Source organism: Leptodactylus fuscus, chromosome 5 (assembly GCF_031893055.1).
Source record: "Leptodactylus fuscus isolate aLepFus1 chromosome 5, aLepFus1.hap2, whole genome shotgun sequence".
In the NCBI taxonomy this organism is placed as follows: Eukaryota; Metazoa; Chordata; class Amphibia; order Anura; family Leptodactylidae; genus Leptodactylus; species Leptodactylus fuscus.
In genome coordinates this window covers 121,135,505-121,160,711 of record NC_134269.1, presented here as the reverse complement: position 1 = coordinate 121,160,711, position 25,207 = coordinate 121,135,505, and the positions used below count along the sequence as shown (strand labels likewise).

The 25,207-nt window shown below is 40.1% G+C and overlaps 1 protein-coding gene across 1 annotated transcript in view; it reads right to left on the bottom strand.

Moving 5' to 3' along the window:
• GRAMD4 (GRAM domain containing 4) overlaps positions 1–25,207 on the bottom strand; it is a 99,368-nt gene that overhangs the window by 60,037 nt on the left and 14,124 nt on the right. The window contains 3 exon segments of the mRNA XM_075274158.1: positions 6,811–6,931; positions 11,776–11,896; positions 18,005–18,212. Of these exon segments, the coding sequence (XP_075130259.1) occupies positions 6,811–6,931; positions 11,776–11,896; positions 18,005–18,212 (450 nt within the window).

The following is a 25,207-nucleotide window of genomic DNA, read 5'->3' as shown; positions in this document are numbered from 1 at the left end:
TATTACAAAAACTGCCCGACTATGACCCTGCCATCAAATTCTCTTAGCCTATGTTCACACTGCCCTTATCAATGTTACTTACTGTAATATGGTAATGGACACAGACAGTACATTGTACATAGGCTCCCTATGTGCAATAGATTTAGGCAGCCAGGAGGCAGATGCGCTGTCTCTTGGTTGCCATGGCAACCGCTTTGGCCCTGTTCGGCGTTTTATTATATATTATTGCATATTATTACATAATGTATTAATGACACAAATGGCGTCACTAATTCAGAAAAGTTTTTCAAAAGTTTATTTACACTTTAAGGGTTTTATTTCAGGTATGTTGAGAACATTTACAGCACAGATTCCCTCTAAACTTTGGACAAACCTGTATAAAAGAGACAAGCCTTACTGCACGGTCTATATACACTGCCTGGCCAAAAAAAAGTCGCCTTGTGCAACAAGGTACTGTTCCACCCCTGATATAATTATGAACTGTTCATGACAGGAATTTGCATATATTCTTGAATATATATAATTGAGCTGTAGCCTGTCAAGTGCAGATCATAATTAAAGGTGTGAAGCGATGTCTACCAACGGAAGAGCCACCAGAGGAAGAGATGTTAGTGCCTTCAAGACGGGGCAAGTCATTGGATTGCATCAGGCCAAGAAATCGACCAAGGAGATAGCCGAAGTAACTGGTATCAGACAGAGAACTGTTCAGCGTATCATACGAGCATGGAGAGATGGTGGAGAACCCCCCTCCAACCATGGAAAGTGTGGGCGCAAGACTATACTTGAAACTGGAGGTCGTAGGGCCCTAAAGCGACTGGTGAAGAATAGCCGCCGGAAAACCACCTTTGAGCTCACACAGATGTTCAACTCGATGGAGCAACACATTTCGGAGAGAACAATGCGACAAGAACTCAAAGGAATGGGTCTCAACAGTTGTGTCGCCACACGAAAGCCATTGGTGACAGAGACCAACAGATGTCGGCGCCTGTCATTTACAAGAGACCACAAGGATTGGACCCTAGAGCAGTGGAGAAAGGTCATGTGGTCAGATGAATCACGTTTCACATTGTTCCAGAGTGATGGTCGTGTCCGGGTGCGACGAGAAGCACACGAAACACTGGAATGTGCTGGAAAGGAACCTCCGCTGTCACTCACCACCCCCAACGAATCTGCGTAACCTGGGCTCCCTGATACTCGAGAATTGGATCAAAATCCCCGAGTCTACACTACAGAACATTATAGACTCCATACCGAGACGGATGCGTGCTGTTATTCGTGCTCATGGTGGCCCAACTAAATATTAACACTCGCGACTTTTTTTTTTTGGCCAGGCAGTGTACATGTAATGTACACGTGTCACAGTTTGTTTCATTTACTGAATAGCCTCCATTATTGACCATTATTTCAGTAAATACAGCTACTTGCACAGAAAAGGTCACTGGAAGTTTTGTACAGTGAATCTAAACTTTCCCTACGATTATACACAGACTTGTTATAGGCAATGCTAAAACAGAACCTGAACAATGCAGGGTCACAAATACCGAAAACACAAAGCAAGTAATAAAATAAGGAATGTGCAGAAATGCAGAGACAATACATCTTGTGGTACGTCTGCCATCTGGGCACTAAGGAGATGAATTAAAAGGGAGTCTACCCCCTCCCCAAGAATATTCAGCTTCCTCCACCATGTTACAGAGCACACACATAAGAGAGGTATTCGGTTTATCACTGTATTGTGCTCTGTAGAGGTCAGAGATTACTTCTCCATTGTATACTATGAAATGAAAGCAAAACTCTGGTTACTATGGCCATCAAGGTCACTTTTTAATACAGTATTGATATAGAAGAGTGATTACGTAACATTCCATAGCACGACTAGCATAGTGAATCAACCGTACAAAAAATATATGTATTTTCACTTCCCTACATGTAGATGCCACAGTATTATAAGAACATGAATTCACACAGGAAAAAAGGTGGAACACAATCCGATGGCTATAGGTCCCAATGAAGAAAGAAATAAAATCTAAAAGTCACAGTAAAGTTGGAAAAAATCCCTCCTAGAAATATTACTTGTTTGTAGATTCTTGTAATTAGTAACTCAGCCCTGTGGATATGCTGCAGAGATACAGTGAGCTCTTTAGTGCTATGAGGGCATGCCTCATTACCAAAGACTGTATTTGCATACTGACAAAAACAGCACAGACTACAAATCAATGGAGGCACTAATTCATAAGGGAAGACACTGTTTAATTCATTTGATCCTAACTTACCCCTCTGTGGGCATTGGTTCTGGTACCTGAAGAGGCATTTAGTGAAGTTCCAGGTAAAGAATGTCTGGCATATTATTGGCCACCTAGTGATTTGCCTCCTTATTTATTGCTTATCTGCTATCCCCATCCCATGACTCCCTGAGGAAGGTGGATGAAACATACATTCTAGTGCAGGATGGCAATTGATTATATGGACCATCCAACAGAGCCAACTGCGCATGCCCGTGCCACAAGAAAATGGCTGCTTACACTGTAAGCTGTGTAAGCGGCCATTTTCTTGTGGCCTGGGCATGCGCAGTCGGCTTTGCCCGAGGCCTAGAAAATTGAAAGAAGAAGAAGACATGCAGAGAGGCGGGTCCTGAAGAAGATGGAGGCATCACTGGAGAGTTCTCTCTCAGCATTGGGGATGCCTCCAGTGCTGTTTGAGCGCTGGGGCCCGCCCCCAGTGCTGCTACAGAACTCATTTGCATGCCGAAGAAAACCCGGTTTTCTACCGGACAGCGGGGCAGAGAAGACATCTAAAAAGTAGGAGACGAATATCCTTTCTTAAGACTATTCCAACATGTTATCGAGGAAAAAAAAAAAAAAAAAGGGTATCCAATGATTGGATCCCTTTAAGCGTTAACATGCGAACTACCCTGTATCCTTAAAGGGGTAATGTCCGTTGTTGTGGTATTTTAACAGATCACAACAGAGACGAGCCACAGTAGTGTGAACTATCCTAGCCAACAAGAAAGAATTGTAGGGCCTACAGCAAGGGATATGCAAACGGTGTGTGTGTGTGTGTGTGTGTGTGTGTGTGTGTGTGTGTGTGTGTGTGTGTGTGTGTGTGTGTGTGTGTGTGTGTGTATGTGTATATTTCACACACGATAAACATGCATATATTTATATTCAATAGGAATCTATAGGGTATAATATTTTATATATGCCACATTTCATCCCCTCTCTATTCGCTCTTGACATACCAGGAATTTTAACTGACAAAATGTTCATTACAAGACTCCTTTCCCGAGACTCCTTCTCCACTTCTCTTCAGCTTTCATAAATAAAATAGTAACTAAATGCGAATAATGAATGCATCTGACCTGCAAGACCAGAGAAAACTCATGTAGAGGGAATGTCCCTGGAATAAAGCAGCCCTTCATTTCATCAGCTCTTACAGCTCAATGTTCTGCTTCAGAAGCGGACAAATACTAGCTGTTAAGACGTGTACTATAGATAGCAATATATTCAAATGGTTGAATAGTTACTCATTAGGTTTCTATCATTTTAAAGGGTATTATTTGGAATATTTTTTTAAAGATTACATACTTTTGGAATATAACAATATGTTCTTTAACGCAGAAGAGAGAACACAAAATGTAGGAAACCAATAAATGTAAAGCACAGACTTCTTTTCTTTACAATACAGTGCCCAGGGCTACATCTGTAAAGGGATAAAGGCTCAACGAATCGTACTAAATTAAATACCAGGCAGCATCTGTTCCCATCAAGGTTCAGCTGAGGCTGCACTAGAACCATTAAGGCAAATAGTTATTCAAGAAAAAGAATACCTTTCCCCATCCAACCATTCTCAGCAAAGATAACAATAGATCTCAACGCTAAGCCTAGAACCTAAAGTTCTACTAAATAATACTCATTTCAAACAAAACAAGTTGCAAATAAAATTAAAAAAAGTGACAGAAGAAATATGAATAGGGAAAGAAAATCACAATAATAATTTAGAAAATACTGTATATGCGTATGGCAATCGTGCAATGTTAAATCCTTTTGTGCAACAAAAGTTAAGTATTGTAGGTATGAGATTTTTTTGGCAATCACAAACTTATGCCAAAAAAACCCCCAAACAACTACATATTAAATACAATAATGAAATTAATAAATAATAATAAACTTATTATTATTTATATAAACAGTCAGAAACAGGCCAATGCTCCTCCAGGGAGATGAATACCCGTCCCTAGTATACCAACTGCCTCATTTGCCTGTTCACTCTACTGCCGCTGTCCGCCATGGGGTTTCTGTCCTAAACCCTGGGAAAACTGGACAGGGGATGGGCTGGTCGGCAGTCAGCTTTAAAACCCGTTTATTTGAATGGGCATTTAAAGGTATCCACCGGTGTCCGTATGCAGCCTCTCCACCTGGAAACCTTTTTTTTTTTTTTTTTTTTTTTTGCACGGCCACAAAATCCTGCATTTACGACTTTGTGTCCGTGCAAAAAGAAAAAACAAACACCGGTTTCATGGCGGAGAGACTGCATAGGGCCACCGGCAGTTACCTTTAAAACCTAATCAAAGGAATGGGTTTTACAGCTGATTGCCGGCAAGCTGTCCCCTGTCCAGTTTCCCCGGGGTTTAGGACAGAAACCCCCACGGCGGACAGCAGTGGAGCAGTGGTAGTGTGAACACCTACTAACACGTCAAAGTTGTTTTCCTCTAAATTTACAAAAGTGACATATATAACAGAGGTATATTATTTAACACTGTAACACGTGTGCTCTTGGATGCAGTAGTAGCAGTTGAATATGCTTGAAGAAGGTTGCAGACTCTCTGTAAATTTAGTTACAAGCAATTTAGCAGAAAGAGGGGGCACGGAGAAACCGTCTGATGATAGGAGAAAGAGACATTTCTCCATTATAAGATATATTCCAAAGTTCCTTATAATCACCTGTACTATTCATTCAAGCAGCTTGTTAAAACAGTGCCGATTTAACTTCTATAGAACAGATATCTGTCTAATTCAAATAATGCTCACATACATACGTACATAACTTGTTACTTGTACTTAAAGGAATTCTCCACTTTACACAATCTCTACTTGTTTCTCTTAACAAGCCAATCACAAACCACCTTCTGCACGAGTCACTAACAGGGCTCCCTTTCCCAAACTAATTCAGTATTCCCCAATAGTGGTTATAAAAGGGTTTGCTAACCTAGAAAACCTTGCATCTGTGTGGTCATCACATAAAGCAGGTTGTAAATATTGGCATCACCCTAATGCCTATAAGCTATAATCATAAAAATAGTGAGAAATTGATAAAGCGGAAGGTAGTCATTGACAAGCAACCAGGAAGGCGATTTAATCTTTTGTCCTAAGCATATAGAGAATTTTATATGTAGTCTCTGTAATGATAACTGTGCTAAACACAAAGAGGCAGAGGGAATCACCTCATCATAAATCCAATTCGCTGACGGTCGTATGACAAATAACTGAATATGGAAGTGCAATGTGTACAGCTGCAGTCAGAGCAGGTAATCTGTAAGGCGTATATCTTGTCTGTCTCTGTGGAAAACACAGAGCAGTCAAGCCAAGTTATTAGCAGGCACATCTATTTTTACAGCTGATGCCTGACAGGGGAAGGTTATGTGGAGAGATTACAGAGTTATTTGTTATCTAGTTCACAGATAGGTCTTAAATATCTGATATAGTAGCAGAATGAAGCATTATTTTACTTACTGTGTTTATCATCTACTTACTTGCATAGTATGTGATCATACAAGTTATATAACCATCAGTACCGGGATCGGCAGGAAGTGCATTACTCATCAGTATGCAACAAATATCCATGCCAGGATTGGCAAACCGTGCCACCAAGCACATATTCATGATATGAATTAGACACATGAGTAATGCTGAGCTGTCCTTTCTGTTTCTAAGTCTGCGTTACATGAGAAGAATGGCAGCTGCTAAAATTCACTATCAAACAAGTCACAGTAAACATATGCCTGTAATTTACAAGCTCAGCGGCACAATCAAGCATATGTAATAACACACCAATATTTACCCGCATGGCACCCTATGGTAAGATACTTTCTGTACTACCTACACTGCTAAAGTAACAACATGACAGCTTATGAGACACATCCAGTAACCTTTCACAGCTTATGTGCCTATCATGTAATATCTGCATTTCCTGACCATGTTTTATAAGGAGTGAACAAATAAGACCGTGCTTTATAAAGCATACTTTAAGCAGCGAAAGTAGAAACAAAATGCAAACAGTGAAATACAGTCTCAACCAAACTTTTTACACCACCAGATCTTAAGGAAATGAAGGGTCCTCCATGTTGTACTTATCAGGCACCTACTTATTGCATGCCAACAGGGCATATTTTTGGTGCAGTTGGCAGAAATGGTTACCTTGTACATAGTTGGATTGAGACTAGCCATCTACAGAAAATGAATCCGTTTTACAAGACTCTGGCATTCTGCTTAAAGCTGAACTGGTAACTGTAAGAATTTGTTCACAAAGGAAGATTTATCAATTTTTTTTGCAGAAATTCTTGAAATCCAGCCCATTTTTCTGAATGGAATTTGTAATCCTACATGCTATGGAAACTATTCCATTCTAAAGTAAGGAATAGAATTTGCAGACATTCTTGCGACAAATCTGCAACATGTAAACATACGCCATTCTGCCACAGGCGTTAAATCACAGCTTATCACCAAGCAAGTCACAGCACTCCCCATGCCACTACTACATTTTTCTGAAGTTTATTAAAATTAATTTAGATGGAGAGCTAGTGACGCCTGTTACCTTGCTTTTACCAGTTCAGTCATTTTCTGTTCCAGTTCAACCCTTTTTAGCCTCTCCTTTTCCAGGTCCTGTTTTAAGGTTTCAATGTTGGTCTCTTCCCGTAGCTTCCTGAGCTCTTCCTCTATAACAAGGCAAAAAAAAGCCTTTGAATAAAAAATGCTGAGATGTACAAAGAAAAAAAACAACAACACATACTACAATGATATGATAAAGAGACAAGAAGTACCATAGCTACCTTCCATTTTATAAAAGTGAATGGAAGGACCAGAAATTCCCTTACAAAATTTTTAGATTCTCTATTTTTACAACTTCTAACAATTCCACAGGGAACTGGGCAGCTGGGACATCCACTTCACCACAACACCTCTTTCACCAGATCATAGACAACCACTTCTGGCAGTCTGTATTTTCTGAATAGAGAGTCTTACATTTTAGGAAAGCCAGAGATTGCACTCTATACAGTAGCTGACATGTCACTATAACTTTACAGTTTGACATCCATTCTAAGGTGCAATAACTAATTCTTACACACAACATTATGCTTTCTCTACATGAGACATTATGTATTCTGCATTGGTCATGTAAAAGTATATAAGCATATCTGTAAACCTTGTTTATTCAACACTGCCTAGCATAAATTATTTTGTAAACTAAAGCCCCAAATAGTGAGCTGCAGCCAAAAAGCGATGTGGAAAAGACCGCAGCGGAAACGCATCGCCTTTTTTCTACAGCACTTTTTTCACAAAGTTTGTAGAGATTTCCTCTGCTCACTTTCTGTCCCTATTATATTTATACAGAAAACTCCAGCATTTCTGTAGCGATAATAGACATTCTGCAATTTTCAAAAATTTTTTTTTTTTTTTTTTTTTTTTTTTAAATCGCAGCTTTTCCATGGCAGATATTTTTCTGCCATATATGGAAATTCTTCGTTTTCACTCCCAGCAACACTGACTTAATCTCAGTTTCCCCTGCCTCCTCCCGAGCAAAAGGAAGTTCTTACTGCAATGCTCAGCTGCCCCGGAACAATTCCTGTTGCACTCTTACCTCATTTGTTTAGGAATAAAAAGCTGTCAAACTACATCAGCCAATGTACAAAGAAATCATAGCAATGTGCTCATGGCTCTGAGCATAAGGTACTGGTGCTGGTTAAATTATGGTGCTGACAGACTTCCTTTAAACCAGTCACTTTGAACATTGGTGAACAAAAACCATTATGGCACCATTTCAAACCAGAAAGGGATACCATTAAGCAACTGCAACCATGCAGCATGCTACAAAAGTAAATAAACTTGAGGGAAGATGCTGTTATGTTGTTTACATTAGTGTCAATAGGAATGGACAAAGAATCAGTCTCTGACTGGTTTCTATGAATACTAATGTCCGTTGCGGTCATCCTATGATGGAAGACAGCAATGGACGTTAGTAACGGTAGTCTGAACTCCTCCTAATTCATGAGGTTTTACCATATTAATATAGAAAAAATAAATGTGTTTGTTTCTTCAGTACTAGGGCTAAAACACACTTGTGAACATATAGAAATAAGTGCTCCTAACTAGAATTTAAAATAGCAAATATACTGATACCATTAGCAGCCATATCATACCTCATGGACTTATTTGACACTTAGGCAATGAAGATTCTTCCTTTCTCTGTCAAACATCTGTCTAAATGCCTCTCAATGTATTAAGCTTAGACTGTGCTATAGGAGTTTAAGCACTTATGAGCCATTTTATTCTGAGATTGAAAAGGTGGCTCCAGATCGCAGTCTAATCCCACATATATCCATTACACATCACCAGAAGATCATTTTAACTGGATTTACCATTAATCCCAAATCTTTGCGTGAACAACAGTTGACAAAAGAACAGTTTTTGTGCAGAAACCACTTTAAAAAAGCAGCTGAGCAAAGAAAAGATATACTAGTAATAAGAACTTAAACTTACACCCTCCGAGCCTTACAAATGATTTTGAGGAATCGTCTAAATTAGGCTATGTTCAGACTTCTGTTACTACAATCTGTTGCTGTCATCAGTCATAGGACAGCAACAGCCATTAACTGTAGTAGAGTAACGGACACAGGCAGAGACCACTCCATCTGTGTCCATTCCCATTGAATCTAATGTAAACAACATGGCAGATTTTTGCCTTTCATCACGTTTGTTTACTTTTGTAATAGAAGAAAAGTTGTGCAACGCAAAAAGTTTATTACATTGGTGTAAATGCAGACAGACACCTAAAAGAGGGAACTTTGCATCTGTCATTTAACTTCTGTTGCGCTGATCCAGTCAAAGATGAGAGCAATGGACATTGAATAATGGTAGTGTGAATGGGGCTAAGGCCACATATTGCAGAAACACAGCTTTTTATTGCAGGTTTTTTTTGCACTTTTTTTTTAGCCAAAGCAAAGAACGGCTACAAAAAGAATAGGAAATACATAGGAAGTACTTGTACTTCTACCTTCTGCTTGATCCAATTGTGGCTTTGGCTAACATAAAAAAAAAAAAAAAATCCTAAGAAAACTCTGCAACAAAAAAAGATGGTGTTACCACAACGTGGACTTCAGCCTAAGGTCGCACGTTGCGGAAACCGTGCTTTTTGTTGCATATAGTGTTTTTTTCTTTTTTTTGGGGGGGGGGTTTGAGTCAAAATCAGGAGTGGCAAGCAAAGTAATAGAAGGAAAAGAAAAACAAAAACACACACTTAGACATTTCACTTTGGTTTACTCTACTCTTGCTTTGGCTCAAAAAAACGCTGCAAAATAAGCAAAAAGACAGTTTTCAATAATGGTTTCTGACATTTATAAATCTTACATGGTTAATTAACCATGTACCAAAAAATCACATTCTATATTGCTCCTCGGCATTATTATCCCTGTGTCATCAGTAAGAGCTTCGCAATTGCACCTTTGATAGAATTTTTTTTTTTTTTTTTTACAATCAATGAGGTGGATCACATCTCATCTCAGAATCTAGCTCTAGAGGGGGCCACACGGTGGCGCAGTGGTTAGCACGGGCAAAAAAAACCATCTGCAAGGAGTTTGTATGTTCTCCCCGTGTTGCATGGATTTCCATCCCATATTCCAAAAAAGACATACTGATAGGGGAAAATGTACATTGTGAGCCCTATGTGGGGCTCACAATCTACATTAAAAAAAAAAATAAAATAAAAAAAATGTGGCTCCAGAGATGAAAAAAAATTTGGATGCCTCTGTCAATCAGGCAAAAGGCAGAAGCTCAGGCTCGGGAGCAAAGACACACCATACATGACAAATGTCAGTTAGCACCCTGCAGCAGATACTCTGACCAGATAACGCTGATCCCAGATGAATAATCCATCAGATGCTACAGTCAATAGCAACCAAATCTCAGTGACTAATCTGAGTAAGGCAACTCCTTCTGACCCTCCTGACTATGATTCCACATCTCCATTTCAGAGACCTCTGGGTACAGATCTATTGATACTGACCTCAAGTACTGTATAAAGATACCATATAACTTTTTTTGACAATCAACCATGGTAAAACAAAGCCCAAATAAAAGTAAAATTGAGTTTTTTCCAATTTTACTATTGAAATAATTGTGTTTACCACTTATCGTTAGATTATATAAAACATAAAAAAAAGATGAAGGCATCGCTGGAGAGTTCTCTCGCAGCATTGGGGGCTTGCCCAATGCTGAGAGAACTCATTTACATACTGACAAAAAACGGAATTTCTACGGAACGGTGGCGCGGAGAAGACATCTAAAGGTAGGAGAAGAATAGCCTATGTGGTAGGCAGAAAAAAATGTGTTTTAATGATAGGATCCCTTTAATTGATTTAATGCATCATTCAGTGCAATGGTAGGATAGGGTACCCTATGTATTTGGGTGTAGTCAGTAGCTCCAATTTGGATTCAGTTCAGCTGCATTTAGTTACTGGTCGTGTGGTGATAAACTACATGACCAGAAATTATATAGAGCAGAAATGAATTGGTGTTTCACCTACACTGAAGTGAAAGCACCGGCAGCTGGGGTCTGGATGTGACTATATGTCAGCACATATATAGATATGTTAAAAGGGCTCTCTCACTCACAGCAGCAGAGTGTAGCAGGTGCAGCTATTAGTGCATCTTCCTCCAGTCTCCTTAGGCTAGATGCACACAACCAAAATGTAAGATGGCTTGCACCCAGGGGCACACCTCTTCACAGATTCCGCATACATTTCAGAGTATGGATGAATCCATGAAAACTGCCAAAAAGAGGACATGATCTATATTTTGATGGTCCGTGACAACAGACCATAACAGTCATGTGGATAGCCCTTACTCACTGACATTGAAATCAATGCTGCTGTGTGACGTTTGTTAAAAAAAGGACATCACCTGGCCATTAGTCACTGTTGTGTGAATGTAGCCTTAGAATAACATATAAAAAGCAACTTTGCTTGATAAATGGAGAAGTAAACAGATTCCCTAAATAAGATATATTAAAAAGTTTATTACATTTCTTATAATTGTTTTATAATTGGAGGTACGATTAAGCAATAAAATGGCAATGAAAAATGTGCATAAATGAATACTTTTGGCAGAATTGATATTTCACTTTAGGACAAACATTTATAAAAAAAAAAAAAAAAAGTGCCCCACCGTAGAAGATCAAGATTGGCCTCGCCATCATGGTGTCACCCAGGAGAGAAGCGCCCGTTTGTTGCCCACCCACCTCCACACCCTGTTCATTACCTTCAGGACCCATAGCATAACACCTCTATGGTAATTGCTCCTTGATTATTTAAAGGTTAGAGGCACTAAATACCAGTAATCTAACAATGCAATTTTAATATACACCTACAATGAAACACAGCGCAAGCATATATTGACATTCACATCATAAGGCACTAAAGTACCATCATAAAACAAACGCATTCTGCCCAGACGCTGTGAGTAGCCATAAAAATTTGATGCAATTTTTCCAGAATACTGTACTTACGCAGAAAGTGTTTTTCCAGTAAGGCAATTTCCAGATGCCCCTTAACCTCGTTGAGCCGGTCAGTCTCTGTCCGGTTATATTCCGGAATCCCAGAAGCCATGATGATGGTCTCTGAATTGGCCTACGAAAGGGTTAAACAGCAACAGCAATCACATTTAGAAACACCAGACTCGCAGTGCAGGAGGAAAATATTTATAATGCAAACTTTAGTTTATGTACATAGCAAAATGAGAAATTTCCTCTGTAGCCATCAATGCAAGTCATAGAAGTGCTCGTCTTCTAAATAAAGCTGACCTGGCACTCTGCCCCAAGAACACTGGTAAATAACAAAACATTAACCTTATTCCTTGAGCTGTGGTCAAAACACAAATCCTGCAGTATCTGATGTGTCACCTAAGTAGAGCAGCAGCATACTGGTGAGGTCCAAACTAGAGCGGAAACCCTTTTTTACCAGCTTAGACAGTAAGAGAAACAGGACTCCTATATGCACGCAGGCGCAGACAAGTACAGTCAGCATTTCTGCAGCAGCAAGGGAAGCCGAGACGTCACTGAAGCCTTTATAAACTGATAGGGAGGGACCCAAGTAAAAACACTGCAGGGCTGCGAGATTCAGACCTGGATGGGATAGCATCTTAAACAGGAAAGGCAAAAAGCAGACATACATACACCCGTAGTGTTACAGAAAGGCTGCTGCTGTGCCTGTGTGCATATAAGAAACTAAAGCAATACCAAACAGTGCTGGAAAAGAATATTCCCTGCCGGCTTGTATATAATAAATTTCCAGTCATCATGAACAAGCTTTTGTTTCTCAATAACAGTCTGTAATTTTCTCATACAGAGTATAATAAGCATATGTCAAAAGTCACAGAGTAAACCAAAACCCTACATTTTGCTGTCTATATTGATGTATACATTATAAACCACCAGTTCCATAAAACAGCTCAGCAGACTACATTAACTTGCAAAGTAATCATTACATTATGCACAAATGCAAAGATTTTTCTTTCTCACGTTTTTTTTTTTCATTAGCACAGTTTTTATAACCCTTTAGGCGTCTCGTACATAATGGTGTTATGTCTGGGAAATCTAGTCTGCATGTGGACTGTATTTCCCAGACTGAACATTTTGGTCATATTCAAGTGATCAGATCATCAGGTAAAATCATCATGTATAGAGCTCTGTGGTGTAACAGCTCTTTTCACATGGACACCAATGCAAACCATATCTGATGGAGGTCATTTGAATATGACCAAAATGTTATGATATGGATTGCAAGGACAGAAGGTAAAAATCACCATGTATAGAGGGCTGTGGTGTAGTGGCAGTGGTGGCCACGCAAAAAGAGCCACTACACCACTGCGCTCTATATAAAGTGATTTTACCTTCTGCCTTTGCTATCCGTATCGGACGAAGGTCATTTGTATATGACTGTAACATTATACCTGTAGATTTGCCTTTTATCCATAAACACAAAAAAAAAAAAAAAAATCAGACTATTGCATATGTATCCTATCTGCAGATTATATTTCACAGACTAACCACAGATGTAAGTCTGGAACTGTATCATAAGTTACAATGCAGTGAGCAACTGATTCACTACGGTCTGCTCAGTACAGGAGCGCTCCAGCTTTGTAGCTCACCATGATGTAACGAGTTCCATACAACTCAGTTGTTAGTTTGTGAAACATGAACCGCATATGGCCTGTATTAACTCCTTTTGAGACGCCATTGGTACGCTCCTGGATTTTCCTCAATTGCAACTACCTATTGTAAATCACATTTGACATGTTTAAAGTTCAATACTGCAAAATTCGTGGAAGCTCCTCAAGTGCACTTGCCAAAAGCTCTGTATCCATTCCAGAGGTTACAAAGGGATTGCATACAAATACCAAAGTGTGAAGTATATGTGCTTGTGTTTGCAGAAGTCTTATTGGGATGTGTAATGGCATGACCAGTCGGGAAGGTAACAGCCCCAGCTACTGCCTAGAAACTGTCAAAAATTATCCATAGCTTTGGGGTCCCAGAGATAATCAGCGGACTCTTCACAGGATAGGCAATGTAGCCAATTATGGCAGACCTAAAGGTAAAGCAGCATTTCACATAGCTTTTCATCCTATTGCAAATTTACTCTGGAAAACAAAATTGCTAGCCTCTGGTTAGACAACGTTAAAATGGAGTCAAGCGTAAAATCTAACACTAATGTCTATGAGGCACACGCACCCTGCAAACCTCTGAACGTGTCCCTCTTGTTTCACAATTCTCAGTTGTCCTCTGCACATGCACCTTTGAGCTATGTTGTGCAGTTACATTGGATACTGATTTCCATAAGCAGGTCTTCACTTCCTGACCCAAACACTGATATCTGTAACACTGTGTACATGCTGGTGACCAGGAGGCGGTCAGACAACATCTCGCCAAGTTCTCACAACCTAAATAGGAGAGACCTTTCCAGGTATTGCAGACATCCTCCCTGTCCAATGTCACTTTCTGACTGAGGGCCAGAGTATCTTAGGATTTGTTTTCCAGTTAAAGGGGTATTCCCATGTACATAATCATATCTATATTTGTAGATAATTAAAAGTTGAACATTTTTGCAAATGTAAGTAATTAAAAATTCTGCAAAGTTTTAAAGATTTTCGCTAACTTTCTTAGTAGGGACAGTCTATTGTCTTGATCAGTTGCCAATGGATACGACCACTAATGCAGAAACTTTCTATGGTCTGGGACTTGACAGGAACCCAGCTATGATTCTCTTATTGTAGCTGGGATATCAGACAGGGACACTACATGTATGAGAAGATATCCTGGCCACAATAAGGAAATCATGGCTGATTTTGTGACCTTAGAAAGTTCCTGCATTCATGGTCTTATCCACTGGCAACCAATCAAGACAGACTATGACCACAAGATAATTAGAGAAAATCTTAAACTCTGCAAAATGTTTAATTACTTATATTTGCAAAAATGTTTAACTTAATTATCTACAGATTTAAAAAAAAAAACAAACAACAAAAAAAAAACACTATGTACATGGGAATGTCCCTTTAAGTGGAGGGTTTGTGGACCACAATATTATAGTGTCATCAATTCACCAACGTGGCAACTCACCGCCAATGACTGTACAAAGTGCTGTATCACAAGTACAATCTACAAATGATCAACTTTCAGTCAAACAGCTGGGTGAAGATGAAAGATCTACTGCTTATGTTCCAATACTGTTCAACACTATGAGGATGGACAGTACTTTGCTTTAACTGCATCACTTATTTTATTTACTTGAATAATGTCTACATATTCTGGATCAGTCACTGTCTCAAATAGGTCTCAATCTAGATTTCCCATGAGCATGTCTTTGGAATGTGGATACCCGGAAGAAACAAACTAATCACTTGGGGAACATACAAACTCCTTGCAGATATTGTCCTTGGTCACATTTGAACCAGAGACTTCAGCAATGCAATGCTACAGTGCTAACCACTGAGCTGCCCTGCTTCCCATTATGCCACAGTAAGGTCAGGTGTCAAGTACTACAACTGAAAGTCTTCCTCTAATAGGGGGTCTTTGGGTTATGCTGAAATGTTTGATCTCTTATCTAGTGAAACACAGTTCAGAAAAATACTACTAGAGTATGAAGATGTAAAGGCACGCCGTATATTTAGCTGGGTTTTTGCATGCTGAACAGACTATAGATGCATGTCCTAAAATGTTTTGTAGTTTAATTTCTTATCAGAACAGCTTAAGAGATGTAATCCCTTAACAGGTGTATTTTTATTGCTTTGGTAGAAACAATACACATGCTTTTTTTTGCATTATTATCAATGATACAGTAGATGAATTGTACACACACTTTGCTAGTAACACTATTAGACTTACACTGTATGAGCAGGTAATATTTTTTTTGCCTCCATATTGTAACCATTCTTTGATCCTAATAGAAAATCTATTTCCTTTGTAGCATCAGAGTCTATAAGTGGTTGCTTGTGGATTCAATAGGTAAGGAGTCAGTTTGAAAACGTGGTTACAATCATTAGGCTAAGCTAATGGACCACATCACTTATAATCTCAGAGATCTCTTCAGAATCTGTGCAGGTTTGTAGGCTAGATTACTGAATGGATGACTGTCAGTTGGCTAAAGCTGAAGCCCCCCCACAATCCTTGCGACTTCTCAGATCAGCAGGCACAACTGTCCATTACTAGGATCCACCTTAAAGGGATTCTACCATTAAACTACTTTTATTTCTAATTACCACGTCGGAATAGCCTTAAGAAAGGCTATTCGTCTCCTACCTTTAGACGTGGTCGCCGCCGCGCCGTTCCGTAAAAATACTGGTTTTAACCGGTATGCAAATGAGCTCTCCGCAGCAATGAGGGCGGGCCCCAGCGCTGAAAGGCCGATGAGCGCATCCCCGTTGCTGCCCGAGAGCTCTTTCCTGCGCCGCCTTCTTCTGCAGCAACTCCGCCTCTTCTGGCTTCTCTTACTCTTGTGGTTCTATACAGGAGCATAGAGAGGCCACCCCAAAATGGCCGCCGACCGGCTCTTGCAGTTCAATACAGGAGCCGGCCAGCGGCCATTTTTGGGTAGCCGCTCTTGCAGTTCAATACAGGAGCCGGCCGGCGGCCATTTTGGGGTGGCCTCTCTATGCTCCTGTATAAAACTACAAAAGCAAGAGAAGCCAGAAGAGGCGGAGTTGCTGCAGAAGAAGGAGGAAGCGCAGGAAAGAGCTCTCTGGCAGCAATGGGGATGCGCTCATCGGCCTTTCAGCACTGGGGCCTGCCCTCATTGCTGCGGAGAGCTCATTTGCATACCGGTTAAAATCGGTATTTCTACGGAACGGAGCGGCGGAGACCACGTCTAAAGGTAGGAGACGAATAGCCATTCTTAAGGCTATTCCGACGTGTTCATTAGAAAAAAAAAGGTAGTTTAATGGTAGAATCCCTTTAAATGATTTGGAGCGAGCCTTCTCCCATGCAGCCCGCACTCTCCGGAATGCATTATCCAGGCCAATCAGAGAGATCTCATAGTTGGACAATTTTAAATTAAGACTCAAAAGATCTCTTCAGTGTAGCATTTAAGGACAAATACCACCTTTAGTATACAAAATACAGCAAAAAAATGTGTAGCTAACCAGACTACACTTTGCATCTATAGTGAGAAAAGTACATTACAAACTATTGTTGAACTCTATCCTATCAGAGGTCTCCATAGCTATGATTCAGTTTCATTTATCATCTTTCTCTAGAATAGTCTTTTTTCTGTAACCTCACTTTTAAATAAACTTTCATCTGCTTCTTTCCACCTGAGAGATGGTTTCTCTCTTGGTTTGTATAATATGTGTTTCCATAACACCCTAAGCAGACAGACAAGACAACACAGAAGTGGCTTAGGGACAACTGAATGCTCAAGTGGCCCAGCCAGAGCCCTGACTTGAAGCCAATCTAAAACCTCTGAAGACCTGAAAATGGCTGTCCACCAACTGTCCCCATTGAAAACGCCAGACAGAGGATTTACAAACATGAATGGCGAAATACCCAGATCCAGGTGTGGAAGTCTTATGGCATCATACCAAAAAGACTGGAGGTTCAAAACACTGTCTAAGGCGTTTCAACTAAATATTGAATAAAGGGTCTGAATACTTAGGTCTACGCTATATTTTAGATTTTCTTTTTTTAAATAAATTAGCAAAGATTTCTAATACTTGGTTTTCACTTTGTCAAAGTGATGGGAGAAGTTTTAGCAGAAGATGTACTTTCCGCAGAGGACAGAAACATAACAAAATGTGAAGTATTATTACTTATGCTTTGCAAGCTACGTTCTATGATTTAATAGAGAAATATCTAACTGAAAACCCATTTCTAATGAAAACAATGAAAAAACTGACCATATTCACAGACAGAAATAGCAAAGAATAGAAGCAAAAAGACAAGCACGAGTTAGGTCTATTGGCTAGTTGTAATGAAACTGAAAGCCTGTAATTCTGGGAAAACCTGTCAAAGTCAACGGTGCCCTCCCACCTTCCAAAATGATGCTACCTGACGCAGATATTTCTGGCCTTTTTCCATCCCACCACCCATACATCGCTGTCATGATGAATTACTCCCACTGTTGTATGGCACAGAATAAAAGGGAAAACCCAGAAATGGAATTGTAGAGTATTACAAAAAATACAAGTTCTGCACAGTGTTACATTTAGAAGACAAAACATGAGAAATGACAAATGTGAATACTCACAGGGTCCTTCAACTCCTCATTTTCTTTTGATGACCGAGATATTTTCAAGGTGATTTCATCGCCACATTCTGTATCAGAAGCATTGGGAGACTCAGCCAAGTAGGGAAACTCGTCTCTCTTCTGACCTCTGAACCTGATCTTGTCCAGTCTTCTTAGCATGTTCTGCACAGCACCTTTTTGCTTTACTTTAACATGACTGTTTACGTCTCTGTAACGCGGAAAAAAGGAATACATTTAGAAAAGAAGTATTCAGCATTTCAGACATAGTCCTGGCTGCACATACTTAACTCTCCAAGCTCCACACCCAAGAAAAGCATGTGACAGATTAACACTGGTTAAAATCTTAAGTCGACAGAACAGAGCCAGAAATGTATACACAGTGGCTCCTGAAGTTGGTAAAACAACAGAGGGTTAATGTTTATATCACAGACAACTGTATGCATTTCATAAAAAGGATCCATCAACATACATAAAATGCTAAAAGGTCATTTATACGTTATTTGATTTCCATGGAACCCCTATTATGACTTATTCAAATCCATCCATTTAATCAAAAATAAATATGGTCCCCAGAAGGTTATATGCAAACAAATTCTGATTCTCCAAGTGGGTGGTAGCCTTCTAATAGCTAAAGAGAAATCCAAAAGGTTACAGCCTACTTGGAGAATTAGAGCTAGATTACATACATGGGCCATATATATTAAACAGGTGGAAAGAATTAAAGAAATAAACGCCAAATTGCTTGAGTTGTTAGGCCTGGTTCACATCTGCTTTCAGTATTCTGTTCGGTGAGCAATGAAAGACTATAATGGGGTTTGTGTGTTTTCCGCACGGAACATGTGGAGAGAAAAGTACTTCAAGAACTACTTTCCTCTTGTGCGAACATTGCGTAGAAAACACACTGACCCCATTATAATCTATGGGGTCCGTGTGCTTTCATTACTCACTGCTTTTAATGCATTCAGTATTCCGTTCTGGGGAAGGGGGTCCCCAAACGGACTCCCAGAACAGAATACTGTGTGCAGATGTGAACCAGGTCTTACCTTCTCCAGATTGAGATTTAAGGGCAAATATTTAACAGTTTAGCCCACGCAGGAGAGGAGCAGGGAAACTAGAGCTTGGGGTACTATGTATCATTGAGACCATACTCAATGAGGCTACTTTGCAGTGTACAGAGACTTTAGAAGCTCTGAAGCTCTAGAAGAAAAAGATACAAATAAGGCTAACTTGGCAGAATGGAGGTATTTGATATCCACCTACAACTACCCAAAGTAGTCACCTAACTAATCCACAGACATGTGGATTTGATATGCATCAGGGTCATTTACAGTGTAAATGACCCTGATGCATATTTCGTCTATATCTAGACCTCATAAGTAAGTGAATGAAGCCTTACATAGTGAGCAATCCAATTAACGACTGTTCATGTAATACAACAATAGCTCTAGCTTGCCAGAAAGGGAGTCTTGCACGGTCATTGTATTATTATTCCTCAATACAATGCAGTTAATTTATACTTTGCATATTGATGATTTGGTGACTCTCTGAAGGTTCCTTGACCCAACATTATTGGTTTTGAAATGGTGCACATTTCCTCAGGTCTCTCAATGGAATTTGGTGGCTCTTAGCCTATGTTCACACTAGCACCAAGTTCTCCTTCATTTAGGTCCATTGAGGAACCCAAAGGAACAGAGAGCTGGACAGCAACCACAGAAGTTACAAACTGAGACCAGTGGACCCCATTGACTGTAAAAGGTTCTATCAGATGTCCACCATTTCAAAATGGAAACCAGCAGAGAAGGAAGTCCTCTGTGCAGGACTTTTCACTTCCGACTTTCTAAGACAGACTCCAATGCAGATGTGAACCCAGCCTTGGACAGTCATGTGTAGAGTCCACAAGCCGGGAAGTTATGTGCTATTACACAGTTTATAACAATTTACATTTCTGCTAAATACTGCCTAGTAGATAAAATACAGACTGGATTGGACGAGGGGTGGGGGGGGTAGTCAAATCTCAAAAGCCTAGCAACATTCCTTCTCGCATTACACATCATCTCAAACCACATGAACTTTGCTACACTGAGCGGGAGAAAGACGTCCAGGCGTACTAAATTGTGAAAGAATGGAAAGTTGCAATTACAGGGATAACCACTTGTAAACAAAACCACAAGCAACGATCATGAGGTTCTAAGCAATGTAATAAACAGCGCAGTGTATTTACCCTTACATTTTCCTTTATCACATGACAACGCTCAACTAGACAAATCTTTTGTTTTCTCTTTTTCCCTGTCTCTTTAGGGTAAAAGTCAGTGGAATAGAGGAAATGGAAAACATAAGAGGCAATGACAATACACTACGCACCAATCTCTGGATTAGTAACAGAATTCACTTGTCTTGTACAAATCTCTATTTAATTGGGGTTAGGAGACAAATTCGGGTTATTAGTAAATATTGGATCTATCTCCATGTGAGGATCAGTAGAAAGAAAGAGATGCCATGATTCATAGCAAAGCCAGTGAGAAAGACGTCCCACACATCTAGGGATCTCTGGAGTAATTTAGAAGCTGTACGTAGCCATGTGTGCATACAGGACCAGATAAGGGAGATAGTAATTTGCTGTGGATTGTAACTGTGCATCAAATTTTCTCCCCCCCATCATTCTGTACTCAATACCCCATAATAAGTGAAAGTGAAAATAGAATACTGGAAACCTTTGCTTCTTTATTAAAATAGGAAAAAAAATAAACTACTACATTGATCCTTTACGCAGCATCACCTTGAGTAGCTAATACAGCCTCCATTCTTTCTGAGTACAATGCCACAAGGTTTGCAACCACAGATTTGGAAATTTTCTGTCCTGCTCTCTGCAGATACTTTCAAACTCAATCAGATTGAATGGGGACAGTTGGTGGACAGTAGTTGTGACTATCCGTTTCTGGAAACGGGGAATACAGATCATCACTGGATAATCAGAAAGTGTCACATGACCGTAGTATCACATGACCGCCCCAGGGATATGGTAACTATACATTTTTGATTATGTTATTAAGAAAGTAGGAGGGTATTTAGATTAGTGTAGGGATTTCCAGTTATCCCGGACAACCCCTTTAAGGCTGTTTTTTTTTGTTTTTTTTTAAACTTTTCAAGCCTCTCGGTCTCCATCAGATAGGCATTCTTCTATGAGTGGGGGAAGGGATTTATGGACATTGACAGGCTGGCAGCATGTTAGACAGAGACTAAAGGAGATGAGCAGCATGGGCAAGAGATGTGAATGCTTGATCATCAACATCATGCAGAGTGCTGCTCAGGCTGTGCTCACGGTGTATTTTTGCCCCCAAATCTGAAAACTGCATGTGTTTTTGACTAATGTATGCTGTTTTTAAAAACACACCCACACTAGTAAATGGCCAAAGCACAGGAAAAACTCCGGACTGGCATACATTCAGTATACAGTGTTAGACGGCTCCTTTTTCTTTGCCATGCCCATTGTTTTCAAGACCAAAAGGGTATACACTGTATGACTGCTACAACAATGAGGCTAACACATGCACTGCACAGCAGCTCCTTGTAATGGACATCTGAATTACTAAGCCAGGTTTCATCACCGAATCATTAAAGTGTGATAAAAATGTCAATAAATTATCCACAATTGCTCCCATAGAGTATACGGCAGAACCAGAGTTACACTCAGAAAATAGATATGAACAGCAGCAGCAGAACATCAAGTTGCCCTAATACGACAAAAAAGGTGAAGGCCCCCTACAAAATAGACTCTCAAAATGGCATTTAACAGTCTTCTAAACAATTACATATGTCCCTGAACTTTTCTGAGAATTGCTGGCCACAACAGATCTGATGGTAATAATATAAGAAATTCCCATTTCTTAGGAAGTTTATAAGCACATTAGTATCTATAATTTTCGATTGAATATTACATAGATGCCCAAAGCTAAGGTTTCAACATGTGAAAATTGAAGAAGCCAAAAGTTATAAAATTCTCTGAGGGCTTCCATTACAGACTCTGTGATTTGACAGGAAGCACTGCGCAACGTACAACATTACAATGGAACACTGACACACTCCATTATACATGAGTTCTGCCATTGCTGCCTATTATGAGAGCACTCAGACATGGATTCTACTCAGCAGAGGGAAATAAATGTGCAGCATTTTTATCCTTAGGCCTCTTTACAGAGAATATACCCACAATGGACAGCATTTGATTCACAAAGAGTAAATATGGCCCTCTTCAGCATACAGACTACACCACATAAATGAGTACAGGGCACAAATCAGACCATAAGAATACAGACCCCAGGCCTGCCCATCACACCCTTTATGAAGACTCCTATCTTAAATTAGGGTTGGACATTTAATCAAAAATAACCATCTCAATAACATTACTTCAATTGTTATGCATCCATAATAGTAAGCTGTATAAAACAACAAACAAAATCTAAAATATGACTCCATAACACAATACCTCACTGGGAATACACACTAGACCAGGAGCCATGAGGGATTAGACTGTAATAGTACTAAATAAAATGCTTCCCTCCTATAAATCACATTTAGATCCCTTCAGTTGGTACAATGTCAATGTCATAATGATTATCAATCAATCTTGGTAAAGTCAGCCCAGTACATAGACAGTACATACTGTAGTGAAAGTTCACATCTGTGTCACTTGACAGTTCAGTCACGCACAGGGCTCCACAAGAGACACAGAAAATGGGAAACTGGTTTAAGAGCAAAAAATAAACTGTGGTATACACACACACACTATGTACCGTATGCATGTACATATATACACACACATATATATATATATATATATATATATATATATATATATATACACACATTGTGTGTGTGTGTGTGTGTGTGTGTGTGTGTGTGTGTGTGTGTGTGTGTGTGTGTGTGTGTGTAGAAGATAAGTAGTGTACAGTCAGAAGACTAGTTAAACCCATTCTTAACTACATGGATCAAAACATCTAGGCTAGAATTCGACTTTCAAGAAAACCCGAAGTAATACGCCCAAAAACACAGAGAAATCCATAAAACTCATACAGACAGCACAAACAAAAGTGCATAATACACAGATAAAAAATGTTGCAGAAAAAAATAAAAATTGAAAAAAGATAAGTTAATCCTTTAATGGTCCCACCATGGGGAAATTCAGTGTGTTACAGCAGCATGGATAGTACAGTAATATAATTCAAGAAAGAACACATACAAGCTCATAGCAAATACAAAATATACTAGGAGTCATAGCAAGTAGGAAGAGAAACGAAAGACTCAGGATCATTTAGTTCTCTGTTCAGAGTGATCTCCGCTTGGACTGATGTTGATTACACAGCCTAATTGCAGTTGGGAGGAAGGACCTCCGATAGCGCTCCTTCTTAGGGTGCATTCACACTGAGTAAACGCTAGCTTATTCTGAACGTAAAACACGTTCAGAATAAGCGGCGTCTAAAGCAGCTCCATTCATTTCTATGGGAGCGGGGATACGAGCGCTCCCCATAGAAATGAATGGGCTGCTTCTTTCACTCCGTGCAGTCCCATTGAAGTGAATGGGGAGTGCCGGCGTATACGGCAAGCTCTGCTCATGCCGGAGCGTACACGCCGGCACTCCCCATTCACTTCAATGGGACTGCACGGAGTGAAAGAAGCAGCCCATTCATTTCTATGGGGAGCGCTCGTATCCCCGCTCCCATAGAAATGAATGGAGCTGCTTTAGACGCCGCTTATTCTGAACGTGTTTTACGTTCAGAATAAGCTAGCGTTTACTCAGTGTGAATGCACCCTTAGTCTTAGGGTGAGGCAGTCGGTCACTGACAGTACTGCCCAGTGCTGTCACGGTCTCCTACACGGGATTGAAGTTGTTTTCCAGCATGGAGCTAACCACAGACAGTATCCTTCTGTCACCCACCACCTGTACTGGGTCCAGGGGGCTCCCCAGGACAGAGCTGGCCCTTCTAATCAGCCTGTCAAGTCTATTTCTGTAACTGGCTGGTATGCTACTCCCCCAGCAGGCTACATTGAAGGCTGATGCTACCACAGAGTTGAAAAAGGCCCTAAGAAGTGTCCCCTGGACTCCAAAGGTCCTCAGTCTCCTGAGCAGGTAGAGCCTGCTGTGGCCTTTTCTGTGCAGCGCATCCAGGTAATCAGCTCATTCCAGCTTATTATTGAAGCGCACACCCAGGTAGTTCTAACTCTTGACTATCTCAATGCCGGTCCCCTGGTTTGATATTTGCATTATTTTGCTAACGTAAGGTTCTACAGGTATGGTTGGTTGGTGGCCATATCTAAACCCACACAATTGCCAACAGTCCTGCAGGGTTCACAACTTTCTCTGTGTTTCACAAGGCAGAGTAAACCGTTGCTTGCGAGTACTACTAGATACACAGCTGCTACTCTGTTCGCTGCAGTTCTTGTTCTTCATACTGCCTGCCTTGGAGAATACAACCAAATACTCTCCTTGTAATTAGTCTCCCCCCCCTCTTCCACCTTCACAGATATGGCATCTGGGGGTAAGGGGTAGGGGATCTTACCCAAAGTCACTATCTGAACCAAGAGAACTGCCGCTCTTATATTAGCTAACACATATGGGTTATGCAGTCCAAGGTCCACACCTGTTACAGAATATAAAAGTAAACTTGAAGTATGGTCACACCTTACCCAAAGAGTGATTAAAAATATAATGATACATCAGACTTCCAGAAGAGAATTGCTAAATATACAAATACAGAAAGATTCAGAAAATTCTAAGTAATGGCAAGGGAGTCTGTAACCAGAATGACCCATCTAACAGTGCAATATGCTTCAGACACCTTTTTCCCCCCAGTCATACCTCCATTGCCAAGATATTCATTTGTTTCACAATATGCAAATGCATAGTCTTGGGCACTGTGGGCGGCTCCTTTGCTTCAAACTGCTGTGCCCCACACTGCTCTAATACACCAATGCAAACATAAGAACATAGGTCCTGGTCAGATTTCAGCATAGCTCCCTATCCCTGCCACTAAAAGAAGGAGTATTAAAGCTGTGTAGAGTGTTGCAGTCTGGAGCAATGACGCCACCCTCTGAGCTCCATGTTCATAATCCCGAATCATGTCACAAGGCTTCTTGAAAGTTGCACACTTACTTGTAGAGGTTTACCTTTCAAAAGGTGGTGCTAGAGGCACCGTTTTTGTTTTACCA